Consider the following 22,288-nt stretch of genomic DNA (forward strand, 5'->3'; position numbering starts at 1 on the left):
AAAATGGCAATTGAACAAACATAACAAAATAGAAACGGCATCATAGTTACAAAGAACAAACAGGTGGCTGCCAGAGAGGAGGGGGAATGCAGGACCAGTGAAATAGGTGAAGGAGATTAAGAGATACGAAATTCCAGTTAAAAAATAAATAAGTCATGGGATGAAATGTACAGTGTGGGAATACAGTCAGTAATTATGCAATATCTTTGTATGGTGACAGATGGCAACTAGACTTATCAGAGTGATTATTTTGAAGTAGACAGAAATACTGAATCACTATGTTGTGTACTAACATAGTGTTGTAGATCAATTATACTTCAAAAACAAAGCAACAAACTCTTAGAAAAAGAGATCAGATTTGTAGTTACCAGATGTGGGGGGGGGGGTGAGGGAAGAGGAATTGGATGAAAATGGTCAAAAGGTACAAACTAGAGAAATAAGTACTAGGGATATAATGTACAGAATGATAAAAATAATAGGTGGCAATAGTGATAGTACAGAGGAACGAAACTGTCAGATCTTACCAGGGTCTTAAAACACTGCTGTACGTTATATATGAAAGTTGTTGAGAGTAAATCCTAAGAGTTCTCAGCACAAGAAAAAAAATTTTTCTATTTCTTTAATTTTGTATCTATATGAGGTGATGTTCACTAAACTTACTGTGGTCATCATTTCATGATGTATGTAAGTCAAATCATTATGCTGTCCACCTTAAACTTATACAGAGCTGCATGTCAATTATGTCTCAATAAAAAACTCAATAAAAGTGGAAGGGAAAACAGTATACACCCTTCACAGAGCTCTTAGGGCTGTGAAGACAGATATAAGCCTATAGGTACATGAAAAAGTCTAACATCACTAATCATCAGAGAAATGCAAATCAAAACCACAATGAGATATCACCTCATACCTGTTAGAATAGCTATTATCAAAAACACAAGAAATAAAAAGTGTTAGCAAGGATGTGGAGAAAAGGGGACCCTTGTGCACTGTTGATAGGAATATAAATTGGTGCAGCCACTGTGGGTAACAGTATGGAGATTCCTCAAAAAATTAAAACAGAACTACCATGTGATCCAGCAATTACACTTCTGGGTATTTACCCAAAGAAAACAAAAACACTAACTCAAAAAAATATATGTACCCCATGTTCACTGTAGCATTATTTACAATAGTCAAGATATGAAAACAACGTAAGTATACACTGATGTATGAATGGATAAAGAAAATGTCGTATATGCATATATACAACGGAATTTTATTCAGCCATAAAACAAAGAATGCAATCCTGCTTTTTGTGACAACATGGATGCCCTCTGAGGGCATTATTCTAAGTGAAATAAACCAGACAGAGAAATACAAATACCATATGCTCCCACTTGTGGGATCTCATATGTGGAATCTTTAAAAAAAATTTTAAATTAAAAAATTAAAATAAACCACCAAGTTCATAGGCACAGAGAACAGATTGGTGGTTTCCAGAGGCTGGGGAGTAAGAAGGATGTGGGCAAAATGCATGAAGAGAGTCAAAAGTTACAAACTTCCAGTTATGAAATAAGTAATTCATGAGGATGTAATGTACAACATGGTGATATAATTAATAATACCACACTGCATATTTGAAAGTTGCTAAGGGAATAAATCTTAAAAGTTCTTATCCCTCCAAGAGGGGAGAGGATATAGCTCAGTAACAGAGCACATGCTTAGCACATGCACAAGGTCCTGGGTTCAATCCCCAGTACCTCCATTTAAATAAGTAAATAAAAATCTAATTACCTTCCCCTATTAAAAAAAAAGTTCTCATCCCCTCCAAAAATTTTGTAACCGTGTGTGATGAGAGATGTGAACTAGAGTTATTGTGGTGATCATTCTGCAATATATACAAATATCAAATCCTTATGTTGTACACCTGAAACTAATATCATGTACGTAAATTATACCTCAATTTAAATTTTTTAATTTCAAATAAAATCAAAATAGATATGGAAACATTATAACACCATAATGATCTCTCCCTTCTATCATACTCTATGGATTTCAAGATGAATCATGTGCTTAGCACTATGAAGGATATAAAATAGGCATAAGATGTGGTCCCCATTCTCAAGAAGACTCCAAGTTAGCTGGGGAGACATGCTAAAAATGTCGGGAGGAAACACACCTGAACTTCGTGGTTCAGTTTAAGAGGCTTAGAAAATATGCTGAGCAGCCAGAACAGGAGCCCAAACACCAAGGATAAGTTTACACGTTGGTAGAGAGGGAAGTATGGCACTATTTAAGTTTTCTAAGAAGAATGACATTATCACACTAGTCCCCTGTTTAAACCCCCTCAACTTCCCATCACTCTTACAATAAAATCTACATTTCTTAATGTAGTTTTTAAGACCCTGGTAAGATCTGACAGTTTCGTTCCTCTGTACTATCACTATTGCCACCTAGTGCCACTCCCCCTCTCTTGCCATCCGGAACTTCTCTGTGTTCTTTGAAGATGTCAAACTCCTTCCCACTTCAGGGCTTTTGAACATGCTGTCACCTCTTTTAAAACACCTGATTATCCACCTCTTCTTCAACATCATTTCTTTCACAAAGCTCATCAAACCCGTAATTTCTTCTATGTCTCCCATCCATTAGAATATAAGATCTACAAAAAAAAGAGACTTTACCTGTCTTTTCCATCACTGCATCCCCAGCAACTAGCACAGTGTCTAGCGTAGCATAAGATAGACTAATAGAAGAATAAAGACGGAAGTTGTGATTAATTAACTGGGAAGCATGGAACGGCTATGTTAAGAATTCCTGCAAAATAAGCCAAGGAGATCAGAGATTAGAGATGATAGTCAAAGAGAGAAAGCGATTAAGATGAGTCAGTCTGGGGAAAAGGAAGAGCTAAATAAATTCAACTTTCTGGGGCATGTTGAGTTGGCAGTACCAATGGGACGTGCAAATGTTGAGAATATAACAGGAGAGAGGTTATGGTTAGAGATACAGATTTGGGAGCTGTCAGCATTGAGGACCTCAGTGAAGCTCTGGGACGAAGTAAGCTCTAAAAGGGAGAGTGTGGAAAGAAAGGACTGAAATGTTGAAGGCTGGACCTTGGATAAAGGCTAGAGTTAGGCGACAGGAAGAGGAAGGAAAACAAAAGAAGGCACGGAGCGGTAGATGAAGAATGCCAGTCATGTTAAGAGACTCGCACAGAAGAGGTGTTGCATAGTGTTAAGCTAAGAAGCCAAGGAGGATGAAGACTGGAGTAAAGGCCATTAGATTTGGCAAGAGATCACTGGGAACCTTGGAGAGCCAGCATGCAGTGGAGTGTCGCAACAGAATTGATGCACGTGGCGGAACCAACCCGTGGGAATACATTTTTGTCAGCAAAGTGACAATTCGGGATGACAGCTAACTTTTGAAAGAAGCTGCTGTAATATGATTCTCAGAAAAAGGCGGCTTGAGTCAAAGTGTTAGGTAATGAGAAAAACATAAGCCTAAAATGACTGCGCTCAATTCACCCAACTGTGCGTGAACAGAAAAGCCAGTAACTCACTGGGGGAGAAATCCAAAACAGAAGACAGGAGAGGCAGAGGCTACATATACACACAGTGGGGCGGATGAGTCTCACGATCTCGAGAAAAAGAAACCAGACCCTAAAGAAGCCAGACAGAAAAGAGTACATCTCCTATGAGTCCACTGACATACAATTCAAAAACAGGCCAAATGAATCGATGCTGTCAAAAGTCAGGATAGTGACTGCCTGTCGCGGAAGGGAAGTGGACCGAGGCCCAGCAGTGGCTGCTGCGGTGCTGATCACTTACTGTTTATGAACCGTGGTGCTGATCACCTACTGTTTATCAACGTGGGCGTCAGTAACAGAAGCGTGTTCACGTTGTGACAACTCATCAAGTTGTATGCTTATGATGTGTGTGCTTTTCTGCATGCGTATTTCAGTAAAAAGTTTAAAAACCTCAAAGACAAGCATAAGAAGCCTGGTTAGACTAGACTTGTGAGGCCCTCTCAGGCCTTTGGTTTTAGCTAGAACTTCTGGTGGCTGAGAGATGAGAGCAGGCCTGCACAGTCTGCCTTTTACTGTGGAGCTGAGACCAGCAGTACACAAAAAGCACAGGAAGGAGCCACCACCCAGATGCCCCGTTTCTCAGATAATGTTTGAATCTGTCTTAAGGCTCTGATTTCCGACAAATTTCCATTGGTAGTCTTTGCACATTTGTTGAACCTGAGAGTTAAAATCAGAGAAAATACTTGAAATTTTCCAAGCTGATCTACACAAGTGATGTAACTTCAGCTAAAACCAGAACTTCAAAGTGAGGCAGGTGGAGGTGGACCGCCACTTCCCTTGTGTTGAAAGGGGTGTACAGCTCTCCAACTTCATTATTTCTCCAGCTGGATCATTTTATAGACTATTCCATTTTTTTCACCTGCTTCAAGCATTAACCTAAAGACATGTTTCCATCACATCTGAACCCAAATAACAAACCCAAAGGAGTCATCCTGAGAAGTATACACCTTGTTCCTCACATTTAATTGCTTATATTGACTTAATCTAATTTTACTAATTAAAAGTTATTCAAGTCGGTTAATTTTTTATGTTTGGAAGCTATTCACAGGTGATTACACATTACCCTTACTGTGTTTTGGAACACATCCCTACTATTTAAAACTCACAAGGGACAGCCTCGCAGCTAAGTACATACGGTCCGTCCAGTTCCCTAGGCTTTGCAACCTTTCATCCCCAAAGCATAAAAATGAACATGATGACTTTGTTCCCTCTTCCTTCCATTGATTGTTAATTGATGCTTATTATTGTATTATGGTTATCTCCAAGTTTCTTTAGAGAATCTGAAATACACAAAGTAATTCTGGGCTTACCTGTGAAAAGGAAGAAAATCAAGACCATGATCATCGAGGACCCAAAGTACAAAATAGTGCTTGCAACGTCCGCGATTTGAAGTTTGGTAATGAAGTAATAAACTGTATACATAAAAAGATAAACAGCCATAAAACTGCTGGTAAAAAAGGCTCTCCACCACCAATGATAATCCTGCACAAACAAGTAGAAAAAACAACTTTTTAGATGAAATTCTAGCCATCCATGGACTAGCAATTATTGCAATAACAAGCAACATAAAGTAGGCTCCATAAGATTATGGATTAAAAGAAATAAAACGGGAAGTTTTATAAGAAACAATATGATATGTACCGTCTGACTAACGTACATCCTGCTTGGGATGCCCTAACCTTTATAAACTGTTTCCCGGGTGACCATGTGAGCCCTCAGGGATTATGCTTCTCATGTCTGCATCCTCTCTCTGGAGATGCTGCCTCAGCCCTGGAAGGCTTTCAAATCAGCTTCAATTTACTGGCCAGAGTTGTGCTGGGCCTGAATCAATGCTTCAGACCAGGTGAAAAAGGTTAGTATAGAAGTTTAAACTAGACCTTTTTTTTCCCCCCTTCCAGCTTTATTGAGATATAATCAACATACAGCACTATACAAGCTTAAAGTGTAGAGCATAATGATTTGATTTATATATACCATGAAATGATTATCACAAGAAATTTAATGAGCATCTATCATCTCATAGATACAAAACCAAAGAAACAGAAAAAAATATTTTTTTCCTTGTGATGAGAACCCTTAGGATTTACTCCCTTAACAACTTTCATATATAATGTACAGTATTAATTATATTTATCATGTTGTAAATTATATCCCTAGCACTTATTTATCTTATAACTGGAAGTTTCTGCCTTTTGATGGCCTTCAACCAATTCTCCCTCCCCCAACCCTGCCGCTGGTGGCCACAAATCTGACCTCTTTTTCTATGAGTTTGTTTGTTTGCTTAAAATAGACCTTTATGACTAATGGGATTTGTTTTAATTGGCTAAATTCAAGACCCGTGGAGGCATGACTGAGGTCAATAATCAGGTTGGTCTCACCCTACCCCATGGACTCCTTCCTGACAATAATTTTACCATAAAGGCACTGTGTTCAAGGGTCAAGGGGATAAACAGTACAGAGAAGAGTGAACATAGCAGGTCTGAGGTTGCTGTCTTTAGAAGGGTCTGCTTGCAAGGTTGACCCTCGGCTTACATCTGGGAATTTGGTATTTAGTCATTCCCTGATTGATAAGACTGGTTTGCTCTACCTGGACTGTATAAACAATGAGATTTATGGTAAACACTTGCTTTGCTTTTGAGAGTCTGGAATTTTTGTAGTTGCTAGGCAGAGGGTGCCTATGTGACTAGCTCCCAGTAAAAACCTTGGATGCTGAGTTTTTGATGGGCTTCCTTAGGCAGAAACATTGCACATATATTCCTGCATTTTTTTATTGTTGGAGAAAGGAGCAAACCTGGTGTGTGCCCCCCACCCCACCCCAAGGAGAGAGAGAAGGCACAGGAAGACTGTACATGGATTTTTCCCAGGTTCCACCTGTGTCTTTTTCCTTGGCTGACCCTGTTGTGCATCCTTTTGCTGTAACAAACCCTAGCTATGAATACATCTACACGCTGAGTCCCTTGAGTCCTTCTAGTGAGTCACCAAACATGTGGGTGGTCTTGGGGACGCCCAAAACACTTTCTAAGAAATAAAAATATATACACATTATACAACTATTAATCTATGTTTCATTAATGCTTGTTGCAGATTTCCTATGCCAAAATGTACCACAGAATGAATGAGTAGCTAAGTGTAATATACAGATAATTATATATCTTTTCCCTTTATTCCTATAGCTCAAGAAGAAAATGCTCTAAGACATCATGGACATAATAATCATCCCTTAAACTCTCTATTGTCACCTTTAGAGAGTCACATTTACTACCAAAATAATAAGAGAGATTTGGGGGATTTAAGAAAACATGCTTCACTACCAACTTAGTTATCCAAAATGATATCAGGGTAAAAATGGGGGTTGCTTGGGGTGAAAAGAACTATTTATGTCCATGGTAACCAAAAGGCAGTGAAATGAAAGTAAGAGAAAAGGTCTTTAGCAGCAATCTCAACCCATAAAATACAATCCTGGCCTAATCTGCAAGAAAATATTAATTGTTAAAAAGAAAACACCATTGAACCAGATCTTTTATGTGTCTAAACTATCAAACCAGTTTTCTATATTTTTCTATGTTAACTGAATATTATGCAGCAATTATAGTAACTAGCCAGAGAGAAATTGCTTTCTGTTTAAAATTTTCCATCAAAGTAGCATTAACTTGATAGCTGCATCAAAATCAAAATGTGTCATTAGGAAAACACAATATAAAACCCAGCCCAAGTCGCAGAGACAATGCAGTTAACATTTATTTCAATTCCTTTCTCAGCACCGACCTCTAACTGCAATAATGCAAGTTGGGAAAGCTTAAAATGCATTAGTTTCTTGTGTCTTTACCTCAGCGCACAAATGAAAATAACACAGCAACACTGTAGCTTCTGAACAAGTAATCAGGAGAATTATAAAGACTAAGAAAAGAAAGCCAAACATGATGTACATCTGATGAGACCTGAAAATAAAAACGACAGCTTTAAAATAAACTTTCACTTAATGATACACGCAGAAAGATCAGCCCAACTCTATACAGTAAACTGTCACACCCTTCTCTCACCTTGAGCTCTTCATTCCAAACCTCTATCTAGCCAAGTACTACCAAAAAACACATTCCCTTACCTACATGGCTCCTTGGCCATATCTTCTCTCATCAGAATCTGGGTTGCTAACTTACCCATATTTCACTATTCATATAACTTAGTTTTCACTTAAGACCCATCAATTTTCCTTATACACATTTGAAAACATGCTTTCTCTTTAGAAATGGGAAGTTGTAAATGCCGTAAACACCAGCGACTACATTATACAACAGAAAACCACAGAATCAAGCGTCATTTTGCCTTTGGAGGTCTGTTGACAGGTAGCCTCTCAAATAGGTCTTTATAGCACAGCTCACATAATTCTATTAAATATACTTTCAAACATGCATCTTTAAAAGCATCTGTATGTGGATTACTTTGAAGGAATGAAGTCATTTCTTTCATAACTCTAGAGCTCAGCTGACTAAATCGGCATGAGAAATATATTTTTTTAAAAGCCTTCTGAAAGAGAAGAAGAAATTGGGGAACTGATCAAGAGCCCATTTTAAAAGCTCATGTAAAATGTATACCTGGGTCTGAGGGTGAAGGATGGGGGTTGAGGAGAATCATCTCTATAGTTGATAAATATATACAAAGGTGTATACAACAAGCACAGTGTTGCCAATTGAAACAAGTTAATTTGTCTAAAGAATTTTTCTGTTTTCACTTGAAAATTACTTTTCCATCAAAAACATCTGGAAAATTTGGTTTCTATAATTGATTTTTCAGCATGTTAAAGATTTAGTTGCTGACAAGGTGACAGATTTTATTGCTTATCTTTCAAACAAATTTGACACAATGATTTTAAAAGGTGAGCAACTAATGTGTGTGATTAAGCCTAATTTCTGAGGACTTAAAAGTCCTAGGTTCAATCCCCAGGGTCTCGATTAAAAAAAAAAAGTTTTGTCTAGAAGATTCCTTCGGGACAAAGTGTTATAAACACACACAGTTGGCAACTGCATTTTATTTTATTTTATTTTATGGAGCCTTTTCCCCATCTCCAAAAATCCCTCCACAGTGACACCCCACTTGGCCAGCTCCTGAAACCAAAATGCTGTCAAGAATCAGGAAGTAAAAAAAAAAAAAAAAACGGGACTCAGAGCAACTGAAATAGCTGTTACAAAGCAGGGACACTAAAGTGGTGGCACTTTAATCAGAGAGCACTGGTTTTTACTTCACATGCATTTCTAACTGTCTTGGTTATTAGAATTCTTAAACCACAACAGATTAAAAGTAGCAAATAAAAAGAGCAATGCTATAAGGAAAAGGTATCTGACACTAAAACTAACAGTTGAGAAGAAGGAAGATAGAAACCCATTACTTAGAGCTCAGTACAGATGAAGACAAAGTCAGTGGTCTTCAAATTATTTTTAGCAGAGGAACTCTAAATGAAACCTTGCCTGGAAGACCAGTATGGAAAACATCTTTAAGCACCTCCCTCCAAGGGACACCCATATCCCACCCCTTGCAAAGGCTCAGAGAATTACAGTTTGAGAATAGCTTTTCCAATTCACCTGGAAAGGCTGAAAAAAAGGTTATTAATTTTAGAAAAGGAAATCTTTATAGACATTTCCATCAAAAAGTGGCTTTGAAATTTTGTGAATTAAGTCTTAGTTTCCTTGGTGAAAAATATGAAGACAAATATATGTTTGTATATGCAAGACTGGGACATTGTGCTGTATGCCAGAAATTGACACGTTGTAATTGACTACACTTCAATTTTTAAAAAAAGTCTTAGTTTCCGTGGAAATTTTCCCAGGCCAGACTGCTATTTCCTAGATAAAGCAGGGTGGCAAATGAAGTTCTACCAGACCAGAACTAAACCTCCTTGACACAGGAAAATTCACTTTTTAACAATGATTATTTTTGAGACTATAAAGATACCATACTCACCAAATACTGTTTAGGATGAAAAAAAGTTGAATAAAAGTACAGCCAAAAGGTAAAACACCACCAATTATCATTCCAAAAAGTGGTTTCCTAAAGAAAGTTTGCTGAGGAATCTGGCGGGGAACCTGGTTGATGTGAACTGGATGCTTAAACTGCTCGAAAATAAGTCAAATGAGAATCAGAATAAAATAAAATTGAAGTAAATTTATACAGATATTATCACAATACAGAATCTTGAAACTGAACATTTCCAAGAGCAGTTATCCGGGCAGCAGCCAGACCCATGCTGTGCACCACAAATAGGATAATGCAAAGCACAAACACAGTATTAAATTTTTTAGTAGCTGTATTTTTAAGAGTTAAAAAGGGGGAAATTAATTTATTAATAGATTTTATTTGATCTAATGATCTAACATGCCTAAATATTATCATTTAAATTTGTGATTGATATAAAGATTATTAATCGGCTATTCTATATTCTTCTTGTTGTTCTAAGCATTTGAAACCAGTGTGTATTTTATACTTACAGCACATAATTCAGACTACCCACATTCCAAGTACTCAGAAGCCACAATCGGCTAGTGGCCACCATACAAGATAGCTCAACAATAAGGATGTCTATTCTTTCTTATAAATTTCAAGGGAGAGATTGGACAAAATTTACTAGTGACTATTCCAACACGAAATAATATATGATGTCAAAAATTCTCAGGATTTGGCTAAGAATTTGTCTCTGAAAATTTGTCAGCAGTTTTCAGAATTTCTTCTTTTTTCTGCTCTCTGTGGAACTCCACTGCCTGTTTTGTCCTGTCTAATTTCTCCCCTGCAAACGTATGCTGTATCTTTATACAACCCTTTTGCAGTGTGGCCTCATTCAGTCTTCATGGTATACCGCTCCTTTCCCCTTATACGTGGAATAGGCTAACTTCAAATCTGTAAACCGAACAGCTCCATTTCTTGGATTGTATCCTGGCTTTCTTCCCCTGACTATATAATCCTATTACTTTTCTGATGTGACTAAAGTAGCCTTCCTACAATATGTTCTTTTAATTTTGCCCATCAGAGATAGAGGGAAATATAAACAACCTATAAAATGGGAAATACATTAAATAATGTCTTTTAAAGTGTTACTGGCTTTCATTTAATATTTTTAAAAATCTTTTATTCCAAAATGATTATTCATTGTTGTTGTCACCAATGGTACATTTTCCATTCCATATATAGTATATATACTCATTGAGGGATTATTTCAGACATCACTCAATGGTCAAAGTAGTATTTTAAAAGCTTACCTTTCCCATGCTTCCAATGTATGCACCCAAAAATGTTAGTGGTACTGAAATTCCAAGCCACATTGCAAAAATACCTATCAAAGCACCAAAGGAGATGGCAGCCGATGACCCCTCCACCCAAAGAATTAGATTCATGATGAAGAGATTCACAAAGATGACACTGGGGGGAAAAGTCATCAAAAAACATTATGATTTCAGGAAAATGTTATAAACATACTTGGTGTAAATGTCAGAACACTCTTTTGGTAGGAAAGATATAATAAATTACTTGGTTAAACCCTAGAAGAATATTAAATCACACTGTGTAAACCACTCATTGAGCTGGAGCTTAAACTCAATACCATATAATAAAATAACAGTTTATTATAGGATATAATTTCCACATCCCACTCATCGTTGCACATCCAGAGTCTAGCAAAAAATAAATAAATAAGGTGTGGAGCAGTATATCATTGAAAAACTCAATATGCAATATAGTGAACACAATTAAGAAAATACATATATTAAAAACAGATTTTAGAATCCTAGACTGAAATGGGCTATAAATAGCCTCAAGTCAGACAAGTATTCATTTAAAACAAAGAGTTTTAGGTATACATAAAATAGATAAAATAAGTTCATACTACATAGCACAGGGAAATATATTCAATATCTTATAGTGGCTTATGGTGAAAAAAAAAGTGAAAATAAATATATGTATGTTCATGTATGGCTGGGGCATTGTGCTATACACCAGAAATTGAAACAACATTGTAAACTGGTTGTGCCTCAATAAGAATAAAAATAAAATTAAAAATAAAACAGTTTTAAATTAGTCATTCAAAATCAGCAGGTCAGCTGCTAAGTCTGCTGGATAAATCCCCAGGCAAGCCCAGCTAGGGTGTCTGTGTGTGTTCCAGACAAGTTTGATCCCGGCTACAGGTGAGTATGGGCATGCATATGGATTTGAGTATCTCTGAAAGCCGAAAAGGTGAAGTTGAAAAAGTGGGATGAGGCTAGATTGTGGAAGGCTTTGAATGTCAGGTTAAGGAATGTAAGCTTTATCCTGTCAGCATCAGGAAGCAACTGAAGGGTCTTTACACTCACAGCTGTGATGTACATGGTGCAGTTTTCCAAGGAGGTGAATCTACAGCATTTCGAAGGTCAGACCAAAGGGAGGAGATACTAGAGACAAGGAGACTGGATATAAGGTGGTTAAAATCTGTACAATGTGGTGGTGATTGTTAAAATGTAAAGTATGGATAGAAGGATACAAAAGACATAAAGAATTAAAAGACTTCAGGTTAACAGAAACAGACGCACATAGAAAACAAACTAATGGTTACTGGCGGGGAAGGTGGGGAGGGACAAACTGGGAGTTTCGGATTTGCAGATACTAACTACTATAAATAAAATAGATAAACAACAAGGTCCTACTTTACAGCACAGGGAACTATATTCAATACCTTGTAATGGCCTATAATGAAAAAGAATATGAAAAGGGATATATATATACTCAGATCACTATGCTGTACACCAGAAATTGACACAACATTGTAAATCAACTATACTCTAATATAAAAAAAAGACTTTGGGTTAAAGATGGCATATTGAACTCACACATTTAGCTTTGCTCCCTCCTCAAAACCCTGATAAAATTATAGTAAAATAATTTTTAAAAGGCATAAATACACAAGGATGAGGGATACAGGAAAGAAGACATTAGCAGCAAATTTTGGAAACCAGTTAGCAGACAGCCAAATAGTAACCAAGTTAGTAGAAAGGGAAAAGTTAGTAGTTAGGGAAAGCTGAAAGGCAACTCAATTTATATCACAGAGCCCCCAAAAAGGCTCAGGAATTTGTAGTGCCATGTGCCTCTGTGAGTAGAGGTAAAGGAGGGTCTAAAACCAGGAGGATTGGTGAAAAGTCAGCCTAAGATGCTACTAGACCTGCAGATTCCTTCCCCAACTCTGCAGAGCCAAACAGCTCCCCTTCCCAACCCCAGTGGATGGGGGGCTAATCCCTTAGAAAAGATCCCTGAATCTCAGAAGAAAACTTTACCAAAGAAAATCTATGATCCTCAGAGAAATTAGAGAAGATATTGTGACCACAAGACAAGAAAAGGACATTTTGAAGGACTTTTGAGAAAATAAAAGAGCTCTTTGGAATTAACAATACAAGGGGAATTTAAACCTCAATAAAAGTATTGGCAGATAAAGCTGATGAGATGTCTTAGAACGCAGTGTTTGAAAAAAAAAAAGAAATGAAGAACAGGCAAAAATATAAAAGGAAAATTAGGTGATCAACCCAGGTATAGGAAAAACAGAAGCTACATGAATAGACAGAGTTCTTTCTGAATGTCTTTTAGGGATATTAAATATTTGCTCAAAATTGAACAGCTGATAAGAGGTAGAGCTGGGATTCTTATTCAGATGTGTGTGATGGTTTTTAAGAGCAAGCTTCCTCCATTCCATTGTGCTGTAATAAGGTAGGAACCAACCCGACCAATCACATCTCTCTTCTCCTCCCCTGAACATTTTGTCTAAGATCAGAGACAGGGACTGTGGTAACAGCCATTTCATAATGCACCAGGTTAGGCTTTAAGGTCTACTGTTTAGAGGATCTCTGGTTTAGTTCTTTAGCTGTAAATTCTCTCAAGGGCCATTCCAATTCTGGGATCTTAAAGCCGCCTTCATATTTACCACCTATTTTCAGTTTCTTGCTTTTTTCCAATTTTTTATTTAGGATCACTGTTTCGGATGCTTTCTCACTTCTCACCTCTCACAATAAATGATTTGGTCCTTTCTAAATCAGCTTCAGTGATTTGTTCTTTCATTTTACTATTTCTTCTTTTAATATTATCGTATTATTTGGGTTATATTTAATTTTTAGAGGAGGTGCTGGGGATTGAACCCAGGACCTCATGCATGCTAAGCATGTGCTCTACCACTTGAGCTATATCCTCCTCCTTATTTTACTATTTCTACTTCACCTTTTCCCGTTATGTTTACCATCTCTTCTGTGTATTGACATCTTTTGCAGGAGGCATATCCATTCTGGTCTTTAAAGGCTCATGTTTTGCTCCAGCAGGAGATGTAGTTTCAAGTCCTTTCAAACAACAAATACAACCACAAAATCTCCACATTGTCTCATGTTTCTAGCATCTCAATAAGGGAGTCTAGTTCCCCATGATTTAACCATACTCCTTAAAATGTTTTTTAATACCTTTCTGCTCTAATGAATTTGTTTAGCCACAATATTCCTCTGCCATATTTACTAGCTTATGAGAGATTCATTTCAGCTGTTATCATTCCATGGCCAGAAGAATTACTTCTCACTTGACAAAACATAACCTCCCTTTTTATACATAAACTCAATTAACCCATCTCAACAATTTCCCTTTTGAAAGTACGCTCCAGAATGTTAATATGTCTTTAACAATTCTGTAACTGTCCTTCAATTTCATGTTTTTATATTCTAAATATTTCTTCGTTTGTCAATCTCTAATTATTTCTAGACCTTTTCATGGAATCTTAAACAGCAAAACTAAAAGGAAACTTAAGAGGTCACTTGGGTCCATCTCCTATTCAAAACATTTATTCACACATTCATCAAACATTTATTGAGTACCTATATGTTAGGCCCTGGTGTTCCAAGGTAAATAAAACAAAAATCCTTGCTCTGAAAAAGCTCAGTCTAGTGGGGGACAGAGATAAACAAATAAATTACAACATAGGAAATGCTATAGCAGATGATAAACAGAACAGTAGGAAAACAGAAGGAAAGAGTGACCAAAAATGCTTTGTAGCTCACAAAACAATTTCACAACCCATTAGTTCATTTACTTCTCTAAACAACTCTGTAACACAAGCATTACAGGCAAGGAAATGGACAATCAGAAAGGTTATAGGACTTCCCCAAAGTCACTTATCTAATACTGAACGCTGGAATTCAAACTTTCTTCTAATTTTAAAGTTTGAGTACATGCTCATCAACTTATACTGACTCTTGCCTTTCCTATCTACCACTTTTGGGATTACATGCAGGAAAAGTACAGCATTTAATAATCCTGCTTTCTTCAATTTCTTCTGGGGAGCATTTATGTTCATTAGTTTAATTGCTTCTCCATCTAAATTCAAATCCATTTTTACATTGTCCATTTATTTACCATGAGGCACTGAAATTCTCTTTCAACCTACCACATTCTAAGAAATAAGAATCCCAGTACCTTATGATTCTCTCTCTCATCTGCCTAAGAGAGTCCCTAAACCACGATGTATATTCTTTGTATCATGCCTGGTGTATCGCTTTTAAACTGCGTTCAGTTCTACTAACAGAATTAGGAAACTGAATCTGTTTTGCATTTTTAATTATTCATATGATTTAGTCATTTACTGAGCACTAACTTCATATAAAGCATTAGGTTACACACTGTGAAAGTTACAGAAATTAATGACATAATACTCACCCTCGTGATTCTTAGAATGTAGAATGAGAGATAAGACATATCACAAATAACTGCAATCTAAGGAATACTGTAGTAAGTGTTGTAATAATGGAAATAGACATTGTACAATTTCAAAACATGAAAGTAGTGGTATCTGAGCTGAGAATTAAAGAATGAATAGAAAGTTGGCACTGAAAAATTGGAACAAGGGGATTACAAATAGATGTAACAGCTTGAGCAAAGGCATGATAGTAGAAGAAAATAGTAGTTAATAACCACAACTACCATTTATTAAGCACTTAATATGTGCTAGGCACTGTTCCAAATGCTTTACATACATTATACCATTTAATCCTCACAACAACCATATGAAGTAGATAATACCATGATTTCTACACTGCAGATGAAGAAGCCTAAGATTTAGAAAGATAAAATAACTTGCTTAAGGTCCCATGATTAGTAAATATTATTTAAAACTCCTTTTGTCTTTCAAAATTAAAAGGCAACTGCATAATGCAATAATTATAAATCTGTATTGATGAGCATACAAAGTATTAAGATATAATTCACATGACAATAATAGCACAAAGGAGGAAAGAGGAACAGGAGCTATATAAGAGCATATAATGTTTTACATAATATTGAAATTAAGTTGATATTAATCTGAACTAGACTATTATAAATTGAGACATTAATTGTAATCCATAAGGTAAATGTAATCCATACATGTAATCCATGTAAACCACTAAGAACAAACTCAAAAAAAATAGTAAAAGAAATGACAAGGTAATAAAAAGAGTACACTAAAAAATATCTATTTAACACAACAGAAGGAAGTAATGAAGGAACAAAAATGACCTAAAATTTATAGAAAGAAAGTAGCAAAATATCAGACATAAATCCTACCTTATCAATAATTATATTAAATGTAAAAGGATGAAAAGTCCAATTAAAAGGTAGAGGTTGGCAAAAGGGACCCCAAAAAATGATCCAAATATATGATGTCTACAAGAGACACAATTTTGATTCAGAGACACAAATAGGTGTAAAGTGAAAGAATTTTACATACAATTGACCCTTAAACAACTTGGGTTTGAACTGCATGGGTCCACTCATAAATGGATTTTTTCCCAATACATACTACAGTACTACACAATCTGCTGTTCATTGATTCCGTGGATGCAGAATCGTGGATATGGAGAGTAACCGACTCTAAAGTTATACACAGATTTTCAACTGCAGGGTATCAGGGCCCCTAACCCCCATGTTGTTCTAGGGTCAGCTGTATAAGAGATCTATATAAGATCTCTAGATATATAGATATATTATGCAAACAGTAACCAAATAGAGCTAGAGTGCTATACTTCTATCAGACAAAGTAGACTTTATGACAAAAAGTATTATGAGAGATAAAGAAGGACTTGTATTACAATAAAAAGGTCAATCTATCAAGAATATATAACAATTATAAATATATATGTACCCAACATCAGACCCCCTAAAATATATGAAGCAATAACTAACAGCTGAAGGAAGAAACAGACAATTCAACAATAATAGTTGGAGCCTTGAATACTCATTTTCAGTAATGGACAGAACAACTAGACAGAAGATCAACAAGGAAATGAAGGATTTTTAACAACACTATAAACCTTCTAGACCTAACAGACATCTATAGAACACTCCACCCAGTGACAGCAGAATACACACTCTTCTCAAGTGTACATGGAACATTCTCCAGGATAGACCATATATTAGGCTATAACACAAGTCTCAATAAATTTAAAAGATCTGAAATCATACAAAGTATAATGTCATTGAAAGGAATTAAAGACCAAATAAATAGAAAGACACCCTGTGTTCATGAATTGGAAGACTTAATATTGTTAAGATGGCAATATCCCCTTAATTGACCTACAGATTCCGTATAATCCCTATCAAAATCCCAGCCAGCTTTTTGAAGAAACTGAAAAGTTTCTTCCTAAAATTCATAAGGAAATGCAAAGTTCCAGGATAGCCAAAACAATTCTGAAAAAGAACAAAGCTGGAGGACTCCTACTTCCTAATTTCAAAACTTATAAAAAGCTACAATAATCAAGACTGTGGGCACTGACCTAAGGATAGACATACAGACTAATGGAATAGGATTAAGACTTCAAAAATAAACACACAGATTTATGGCCATTTGATTTTCAACAAAGAAGTCAAGACAATTCAACTGGGGTAGAAGAGTCTTTTCAACAAACAATGTTGGGACAATCAGATATCCATGTACAAAAGAATGACATTAGACCCCTACATATATACAAAAAATTAACTCAAAATGGATCGAAGACCTAAATTTAAGATGTAAAACTATAAAACTTTTACAAGAAAACATAAGCATAAATTTTAGTGACCTTGGATTAAGCCTGTTAAATATGACACCTAAAGCACAAGCAACCAAGGTAAAAGTAGATGAATTGAATGTCATCAAAATTAAAAAGTTTTTCACTTTAAAGAACACCATCAGAAAACTGAGATGACAATTCACAGAACGGAAGAAAATATTTACCAATCATATATCTGATAAGCACCTAGTAACCAGAATACATAAAGAACTATTACAATTCAACAATAGAAAGAAAAATAATTCAACTTTAAAATGGGCGGGGGGAGGGGAAGTAATAGCTCAGTGGTAGAGCGCATGCTCAGCATGCACAAGGTCCCAGGTTCAATCCCCAATACCTCCATTTTTTATAAATGGGCAAAGGATTTGAATAGATACATATCTAAAGAAGATATGCAAATGACCAATAAGCACATGAAAAGATGTTCAATATCATTAGTTATCAAAAAACATAAACTAAAACTGCAATGAAATATCAGTTCATAACAACTAGAATGGCTATAATCAGAAACAGATAATAACAAGTGTTGGCAAGGATGTGGAGAAACTGAAACTCTCATACATTGATGGTGCGAATGTAAAACGGTACAACTTTTGAAAACAGGCTGGCCATCTCTTAAAATTGCAAGCACAGTGACCATATGACCCAGCAATTTCACTCCCAGGTATATACCCAGTATCTAACTAGTAGAATTAGAAGTATATGTTCACTCCAAACATTACATACAAATGTTCATAGCAACACTATTCAGATTATCCAAAAGGTGAAAACAGCCTAAATGTCCATCAACTAATGAATGGATAAACAAAAAGTGGTATAATGAAACAGCAGAATATTGTTCAATCATAAAAGGAATGAAGTAGTGATACATGGTATAACATGGATGAACTCTGAAAACATTATTCTAAGGGAAGGAATTCAGACACAAGAGGTCACACTTTTCATGATTCCATTTATATGAAATGTCCAGAATAGGCAAGTCCAGACACAGAAATCAGATTAGTAGATAAGCAGGTGAAAAATTCCAAAGGTATTTTTCAGACATAAAAAAAGCAGCCCTAAAATTTGTATGGAAATACAAAAGATCCCAAATAGCCAAAGCAATCTTGAGAGAAAAGAGTAATGCTGGAGGCATCACATTTCCTGATTTCAAACTATACTACAAAGCTACAGTAATCAAAACAGTATGGCAATGGTATAAAACTAGACACATAAACCAATAGAACAGGATCAAGAGCCCAGAAATAAATCCTTATATATATGGTCAACTTATATTTGACAAGTGAGCCAAGAATACTCAATGGGGAAAGGATAGTCTCCTCAATAAATGATTTTGAAAAACTAGATAACCACATTCAGAAGAATGAAATTGGACCGTTATCTTATACCAGTCACAAAAATTAACTCAAAATGGATTAAGGATTTAAACATAAGACCTGAAACCATAAACTCCTAGAAGAAAACACGGGGTTGACTTCTTGACATTGGTCTTCACGACAATTTTTTGGATATGACACCAAAAGCATAAGCAAAATAGCAAAACTTAAGTAGAACTACATCAAACTGAAAAGCTTCTGCACAGTGAAAGAAACAATCAACAAAATGGAAAGACAACTTGCAGGATGGGACAAAATATTTTCAAATCATATATGTGATAAGGAGTTAACATCCAAAATATATAAAGAACTCAGAGAACTCAACAGCAAAAAACAAACAAGCAAAAACAGTCTGATTAACAAATGCACAGAGGACCTGAATACACATTTTCCCAAAGAAGACATACAAATTGCCAAGAGGCACATAAATAAAATGTTCAACATCACTAAACATCAGAGAAATGCAAATCAAAACCACAAGGAGCTATCACCTCACACCTGTCAGAATGGCTATCATCAAAATGACAAGCGATAACAAGTGCTGGCAATGATGTGGAGAAAAGAGAACCGTCATGCACTGTTGGTGGGAATGTAAATTGGCACAGGCACTATGGAAAACAGTACAAAGGGTCCCCCCAAAATTAAAAATAGAACTACCATATGATCCAGCAATCTCACTTCTGGGTATATATTCAAAGGAAATGAAAACAGGATCTCAAAGAGATATCTGCACTGCACTCCCATATTCACTGCAGTATTATTCACAACCTGCTCAAGTCCTCATTATCTAGAAAGAGGCAGAACTGGGAAATGAACCCCTACATGTATAGAGTGTAAGATATGTGTGTGTGTGTGTGTGTGTGTGTGTGTGTGTGTGTGTGTGTGTGTGCTACCTCTCCACTTTAATGTATGGCTATGAGTTGTTGTTATTGTTGTTTATAATGAAATTATTTATAAATAGGTAACACATGCATATGGTACACAACGTGAAAAGTAAAAAGAAACATAGACAGTGAAAAGAAAGTGAAATAAGTAGCCTCTTTCACACCCCTGTGTCCCAGCCACCCAGTAACCCACCCAGGAGACAACATCTGTTAACAGTTGCTTTTCAAATTGAAAAAATTAATTTTCACAAACCTGTGGTTTGACATGGTATCATTTCCCAGCCCATGTAAACCTGAGCCATGTTGTTATGGATTTCTACTCTAATTTTTAAATATTTCCACATAAAACATTCTTCAAAATTGAACCCATAGAAACCCATGATTTAAAAAACAGCTCATAGTGCATTGTAAATGCTAACGCTTTTCAGACATTAATTGTTCAATTTAGCTAGTCAAGCTTAGTGACACAGCATATTTTAATTCTTTTACATTTTCTATTTCAATGACATCACTTCTTATTACAATAAGGTGAAACATCTGTCTGACGAAAACTGGGCCATTATTATTCATCTTAAGCCACGAAGGCAGTTTCAGGGGAGATTTACATTTATTTCCTTTATAGTGCTAGCATAATGCATTATATAGAGTAAAAAAACAAAACAAATTTTTTAAAACACAATAAATATGCTGAATAAGTAACTAAATCATGAAGAGAATAGTAGATGGTTTATTGACTAGTTCTGGAATGCAATATCCCTTGTGTTACAATCCAGGATAATGACTTTTGCACAAGGCACTTTGTTGTCAAAGTTATTCAATTTCAGATGCATCTGAGTCTTGAACTTGAAGCAACAAATATCTGAAACACTGTCAAGGACATCGTTTTCTTACATAAATATATGAAAGCATTCACCTCAGGAAAGACCACCCATTCTAGTTTCCTTGAAAACAGTTTTAGAAAAAGCAGATGGCTCTATTCAAGGTGGTAAGGGGGAGGGGAGTGCATTGCCTTTATTTTCAATAAGTCAAAAATTCTGTGGTACATACATATATTTAATGTGCAAACTTGTAATGCTCAGTCCTTTCAATGGTATCACCTTTTCCCCCGGAGTTTAGAGAAAACAAGCCACGTGTAGCTAGAAGATTATGAGTTGACTGAACCTGTCTCTGCATTGTACTGTGTATGGCATTATACTCAGGCACAGAGCATTTGCTCTCATTTTGTCACTAATTAGTATGTAATGTAACTGAATTTACCATGTATAACTTTCATTACAGGACTCCCACTATTGTGACACACTTCTAGCCTCAAGGACATGGGACTTTGGTAACAAATAGCAACTAAAGTACCACATAACAATTAAGATACAATCTACTGCATTTTCCTTTAAAAAGAAAAAATCTTGTCCTTCAGAACATATGAAGGAAAGATTTTTTTAAATGAAATACACTATGGACTGAATTGTGTCCCCCAAAACTCACATGTTGAAGCCTTAATCCCTAATGTGATGGTTGTTGGAAATGGGGCCTCTAGGAAGTAATTAGGTCTAGATGAGGTCATGAGGGTGGGGCCATCATGATGGCATTAGTGCCCTTACAGGAAGAGACACCAGAGAGTTTGCTCTCTCTCCTTTTCCCTGCCATGTGAGGACACAGCAAGAAGGCAGCCATTAGCAACCAGGAAGACAGCACTCACCAGGACCCAACCCTGCTGATACCGTGGATCTTGGACTTCCCCAGCCTCCAGAACTGTGAGAAAATAAATACCTGTTGTTTAAGCCACCCAGTCCATGGTGTTTTGTTACGACAGCCCAAGCCGACTAAGACAAAACGTATCAAAGAATTTGGAGATAAAACCTTAAGCGAGTCAGCACTTTATCAATGAGGTATTACGGGAAGAGCACTGGATGCGATACAGGGGTTATGTTCGGGTATATACAGCCTGGGCTCCACGACTGACTTCACGTGTGACCCTGAACGCGTGGATTCCACATCTCTCTAATTACGGGACCGGATGAGCTCCTGCTACAGCCACTGTGCAGCACCACCCCCACCCCTGCTCCGACCATGACTCTGCCTGGGGACTGCAGTCACTAACGACACTGCAGTAGCTAGGTGAGACAGGAGGAAATAATCACTGAAGGCAGGGAGGAGGAGAAAGACACAAAGTGCTGCATACATTACCACTCTAACATGACATATAAGGCAAGGTGCAGAACTGCGAGGAGCATTTATGAAACCTGCTCCAAAAACAGAGATCAAAATGGAATACTGTCACACCATCGCCATCTCTTTGCACTAGGGGTTAAGATGTACGAAAAGATGAAAAGAACACAGATACAACAGAAAAAGAATGCTGCAGACACAGAAAACACAGTGGTCATTCATCTCCTTGCTACTCTT

The 22,288-nt window shown here is 36.5% G+C and overlaps 1 protein-coding gene across 1 annotated transcript in view; it reads right to left on the reverse strand.

Annotated features, from left to right (window-relative positions):
• LOC105100450 (transmembrane 9 superfamily member 2-like) overlaps positions 1 to 22,288 on the reverse strand; it is a 73,448-nt gene that overhangs the window by 10,632 nt on the left and 40,528 nt on the right. Inside the window, exons 13-16 of the mRNA XM_031446584.2 lie at positions 10,810 to 10,969; positions 9,521 to 9,669; positions 7,392 to 7,503; positions 4,876 to 5,047 (exon numbers count right to left, since the gene is read on the reverse strand). Coding sequence (XP_031302444.2) covers positions 4,876 to 5,047; positions 7,392 to 7,503; positions 9,521 to 9,669; positions 10,810 to 10,969 — 593 coding nt within the window. The remainder of the gene's footprint in view (positions 1 to 4,875; positions 5,048 to 7,391; positions 7,504 to 9,520; positions 9,670 to 10,809; positions 10,970 to 22,288) is intronic.

This window comes from Camelus dromedarius, chromosome X (assembly GCF_036321535.1).
Source record: "Camelus dromedarius isolate mCamDro1 chromosome X, mCamDro1.pat, whole genome shotgun sequence".
Taxonomy (NCBI): domain Eukaryota; kingdom Metazoa; phylum Chordata; class Mammalia; order Artiodactyla; family Camelidae; genus Camelus; species Camelus dromedarius.